Here is a 5574-nt window from a genome sequence, read left to right as displayed (position 1 = left end):
ATTAAAAATGTACATCGGCCAAACACTGTGTATATATATATATAATACATACTCATCTCTACTAACCCCTTGTGTGATAGTGCTCCCCTTCGATTATTCAGATGTGCTGCCGGTTTATTCAAGATCTTCCTGAAGCCACTTTTCCCTCAGACGCAGGAGAAATACGAACTTTTGTTTAGATAGATTGCGGTTTTGTGTTAAGAGCGCTCTCATCCTCTCTCCCAGGCCAGCCGTGCCAAAGTCCATTTCCTCAAAAAGTGTTAACAAAACAAGAACTTCAAGAAAGCATTCACCACCCAGTTCCGTTTGAGGTAACTGAGACTTTCTACACATAACTTCAGCAAATACAGTGCATACATTTCTTATTCATATAACGTGTGCCAGGGAATACAGTTTGGCAAGGATGCTGCAAAAAAATAGATGTCATTTTATTGTTCTTCTCTCCAGAAAAATACAAATTTACCATACTATATATATATATATATATATATATATATATATATATATATATATATATAAAGGGGAATTCCACCACTTTTTCAAAATTTCCACAGAACTGAATCATTAAGGTGTGAACAAAGAGTGGTTTGATGACAAATGGTGTATTGGGAACCAAGGATCAAGAAGTCAACAACACAAACACAGATATTGTAAGGGCATATTAAGTTGACTAATAAAGTCAAATGGGATTTATGTGTTTGTTATAAAAATAACATTTTGACGGATTATAATGCCTCCCATAACCCTTTCATGTAATAACTTTCTGTGAAGGAGATTTCAGAGTTCTACCACAGACAAACATTTCACATCAGACCACTCCGATTGACTTTGTAACATCTTAATGAAAAAATTATACAGAAATAAACAGCAAAAATTGGCAGAATTTCCTTTTAAACCACCCTTCTTCTCAGTATCTGCACTTTAGTACAATACAGCACATTCAGTGACCAGCTATAGGACCTTAAATAGCCATAATAAATAAACTTTCCAGCTTGTTGGGGAAGAACACACGAGTTTCCATGTTTACATTTCAGTGTCCACAAACTATACTCATAGCTTCTACAGCATTACACAGTCTTTCCCTTTATTTAAATGTGTGCATGTTTTTGTTCAGGTCAAAGATGAAACATGGTGCCACTGACGGTTGTAGCGAATCTTTGACCCTTAGTCCACCCTGAGCATCCCTTTAAATCAAAGTGTTTGTTTCTGTCTAAGCACAGAAGCAGGTCCCGTTGCGTTAGACCCGTGTGGGGCTGTCTGTGTAAATGTCTGTTTTGCCCGTGTGAGCTCCTGCTACTGTGGCCTTGTAATGGCAGTGGGAACTGCCGCAGTTGACGCTGGGACAGGGCTTTCGATTTGTCCGCATGGACAACTTCCTGGCGCACAAGCCCTGCCAAGTCTGCAGAGTCTTTGAGCTCCATACCCACACCCCACTAGTAATGCCCACCACCAAGGACATGAATATCTTCAGCATGAACACAGCTACAGTGGGCACAGAGGAGTCCAGGGTACAGTCCTCAGTCCTGCGGCCAGGGAAGGAGATGCACTTGCTCTCCAGAGCTCGGAACTTCCAGTAGTCCATGTTGAGTCTCTCGTAAAAGTAGCAAATGATCACACAGGTGGCAGGAACTGTGTAAAGGATGGAGAAGACCCCAATCTTCACCATGAGCTTCTCTAGCTTCTCTGTGTTGGTGCCCCCTGTTTTCATTATCTTGCGGATGTGGAAGAGTGCTACAAATCCAGTGAGGATGAAAGAGGTGCCTATGATCAGATAGCAGGAGAGAGGGATGAGAACAAAGCCTGTGAGAGCATTGCTGTCCATGCTGCCTACGTAGCAAAGTCCGGTCAGCTCATCCCCTGCCACCTTGCGCATGGTGAGGATGACTATAGTCTTCATAGCGGGGATGCCCCAGGCCACCATGTGGAAATAGCTGCTGTGAGCCTCAATGGCTTCATGTCCCCATTTCCTACCAGCTGCGAGGAACCAGGTAAGAGTGAGGATAACCCACCAGATGGAACTGGCCATGCCAAAATAATAGAGGATGAGGAAGACTATGGTACATCCTGTGCTTTCTAGTCCCTCTTGTATAATGTACAGCTGCCCATTTTCCCTGTCACAGGCAATGTTTTCAGCTCCAGCCACAGAACGAATGATGAAGGCCACGGAGTAGACGTTGTAGCACATGGAGAGGAAGATGATGGGCCGCTCGGGGTACTGGAAGCGCTGGGGGTCCAGCAGGAAGGTGAGGACCGTGAAGGCAGTCGAAATAAAGCAGAGAGTGGACCAAACAACCATCCAAATGAAGGCAAAGTCCTTATCTTGGCGGGACCAGAAGACATCCACTGTGGGGGAGCATCGTGGGGCACAGGAGTCACTCTTCTCCACATACTGGAACTTCTCCTGGTTCTCACAGGACCCAGAACTGCCGGAGGGTCGTACGTTCCCTGGTCCTGGTCTGGGCCGTGCAGGAACGGGAAGCATGCCCTCGCCTTTCTTAGTTTCTGGCACAGTGTCATTCTCTGGAGCTTCGATGCATAGAGCGTTGGGGTCATTGTTGGTCGGTAACTTTGAACAATCCAAGGAATCTGGCCAGCCGAAATTGAACTGCTCCATGATAGGAGAGCATTTCTGCCTCGCCTGTTCACACATGGGCCGGCACGCCGGGATCGTGGTGGACACTTGATCCGTACACATGGGAACGTAAAGCGAGCAGAGGAAGAAGCGGAGGTGGATATCACAGCCGTACTTCACCAGAGGGGTAAACTCATTGAGCTTAATACTCGCCTCCTCCTGACTGTCGTATTTCAAGAAGTTGGGCATCCTCGTCATGTTGTAGCCAATCCCCTGGCACATGGGGATTGTGATGGGCTCGCATTTTGGCGGCCGCTCTCTCTCGTTGTCATAAGCTCCGATGTCCAGCGAGGACCCAACAGTCATGAGCTGGCACCACAGGAAGATCACAGCCTTCAAGTGAGATGCCATGGTAATGCCACAAATGACTCAAACCATCCTACAACAGTCATGCTCAAACTCGTTCAAACTGTCCAGGTTCATGGTCATACCTTTGCAACACACTCTCCCTCGAGTGACCAGTCCAGGTTCTGCAAATAGATCACCTCCCAAATGTGGACGAGAGCAGTCCCCTGTCGCGTGAACTCCAGACAAAACAAAAACAAACCGGTCAGCGCTGTAACTTCACCCCTCCGTCACGTCATTCGAGCTCGGGTGAAAGCGAAAGCGTAGCGCGAGCTCCCGTTGCTTTGAGCTGAAGCGCCTCAGAAAGTTCAGTAAGAAAGCGACGCTCGTGACGCTCCTTTTCGCGCCACATTATCCACGCTGTCCGCACGCGCTCGGGCTGTCTCTCGGTGCAGCGCGTGGTGAGACTTTAGTTTGTGTGTGTGTAGGTGCGCCCCTCGCTGTAGCCCCCAGAACGGGGCGGGGGTAAAGTGTCCACAAGCTCCTCCTCAGACTCTCCAAATATTACTGGCGCTCACACATTTCACTGACAGCGGGGCGACAGGACAGGGAGAGATAAATACGTGGAGATAACTTAAAATAAAGTACAATAATAAAGTTTCATTTAAGCTGTGATATAACCCGGCAATAAGCGTGTTCTATATTTCTGCAAAAGATATTACACGATAAGTAATGCTTATAATACATTATACTATATAATTATTATAACCTGTATTCTGGGTATTATGAAAATAACAGGTAATATAATATAATATAATATAATATAATATAATATAATATAATATCCCAGACAGTGAGCATATATCGGTCCACTGGCATAAAAATGCTGGCACACCACTGACTGTAGACCACTGCTGGTCCACAATCGGACCACTCAGATTACTGTCCTGTACCGGATATCACTCATTTATAATCTCCTCAAACAGATTTTAAATTCACAGAGGCTTTTATTCTGGAAAACAAACTAATACAAATATTACCAACAACTATGAGAGATATAATAATGAGTATGAGCCTGATATAAAATGATTATCTGAAAATGTTGACACTGTGCTGGATTAAAATTATTTACTAATCATATTTATAAACAATAACAAAAGAACCTAATGAAGGGAAAAATGTAAATTGGACTGTGAAAGGAAAAGTGCTAAAATGTGGCGTTTTGTCTAAAATTCTGTTTAATCACCACTTTGCCCTCAGTGGGTCAACCGTTCAATCCCCGCCTTTGGTCACTCTCTGTGAGGAGTGTGGTGTGTTCTCCCCGTGTCCATGTGTGTTTCCTGCTGGTGCTCCAGATTCCTCCCACAATCCACAAACGTATGTTGGCAGGTACACTGACTGTGTGACACTGTCCACTGTGAGTGAAATTGTCCACAGGTGTGAGTTTCTGAGTGACTGTGTGAATGTGTGATGTCCTGGAATAGACGTGCACGCTGTCCAGTGTGTGGTCCTGCTTTACATCCTGGGATTCCAAATGGGATCTAGATCTTCCAATGCTGCTGATCAAGATCAAGTAGTTACTGATGATGACACTACAAAGCAAATTCTCCTGTGTTAAATCAATACTATTAGTGCTAACTTAACACTGAGAGTGTTAAATTGTTACATTAACAGTGTTAACACTAATAGTGTTGATTTAACACTGGTGAATTTACTGTGTAGACAGCTGTCATGATTGAAGAGAACTGCTTATAATACAGTACTTTGTTGGTATACAGCATGTATTTATCTGATAAAAAGTAATAGGCTTACATAAATAAATCACAGTGAATAACCTATATAATGTAATACAATATATTCCAAAGTTGGTAATTTAAGAAAACAAATGCTTGTAAAACAGAATGGAATTTACAGCCTTCAATAAACTATCGTGGCAACACAAATCACCCAAAGTAAATCTTGCATTTGCATCTACATTTCTTTGGCATCATAAATACATACACATTGCAGAATAAATAAAGGCCCAATGGTAAGAACAGGTCCAGCTTTCCACTTTATTTATTTGAAATGCTAATGTGTGCATTGAGGATCTTTTCCTAGAATAAGGCTGGATAGCTAAACGACTGGCTGAACTGGTGGTTAATAACAGAGGATGGAGTTTCCAGACACAGAAGGAATCAAAAGAAAAAAACTTTGTGTTTTATCAATACACAGTTCAGTCCTGACCTGTGAAAGTCCTGCTTGTGAATTTTGGCTTTCCTTCTGGGTACAGCCTGCCCAGAAGTAAGGTGTCCAAGAGACATGCACCACCTTAAATAATTTTTGTCCAGAATATTAAATGCATTTAGTCACCTGCTCTCCAGAGCCAAGGGCAGAACTGGAATATATTTGTATGATAAAAATAATAAGAGAGGCTGGGTTATGTGACGTCAGTGGATGGAGTAAAAATGAGTAGCCACTAATAAATATACTTAAGAGATAATCCTAAATCCTAAATGAAAATTTAACCATCACTTTTAACTGTTGAAAACATGTCTGCTCACATCTTACAGTCATAATAGTGCCACAATAGTCCTGGATATGATGTTTTACAGTTTAGACAATCAAACCAGTCTTCTGCTGATGTATGCTGAAGGTAAGGGGTACCTTTAAAAAAA

At 43.1% G+C, this 5574-nt stretch overlaps 1 protein-coding gene across 1 annotated transcript; it reads right to left on the bottom strand.

The window, feature by feature from the left end:
- Nucleotides 1–524: 524 nt before the first annotated feature.
- On the bottom strand, nt 525–3361 carry fzd9a (frizzled class receptor 9a). Its single transcript, XM_066659431.1, has one exon. The coding sequence runs from the start codon at nt 2981–2983 to the stop codon at nt 1238–1240; it is 1746 nt and encodes a 581-aa protein (XP_066515528.1). The 5' UTR covers nt 2984–3361; the 3' UTR covers nt 525–1237.
- Between the last annotated feature and the right edge of the window lie 2213 nt (nt 3362–5574).

The sequence above is a fragment of the Hoplias malabaricus genome, chromosome 2, assembly GCF_029633855.1.
Source record: "Hoplias malabaricus isolate fHopMal1 chromosome 2, fHopMal1.hap1, whole genome shotgun sequence".
NCBI classification, from domain to species: Eukaryota; Metazoa; Chordata; class Actinopteri; order Characiformes; family Erythrinidae; genus Hoplias; species Hoplias malabaricus.
The sequence above is the reverse complement of the archived record's forward strand: the minus strand, read 5'-3'. Positions and strand labels throughout refer to the sequence as shown.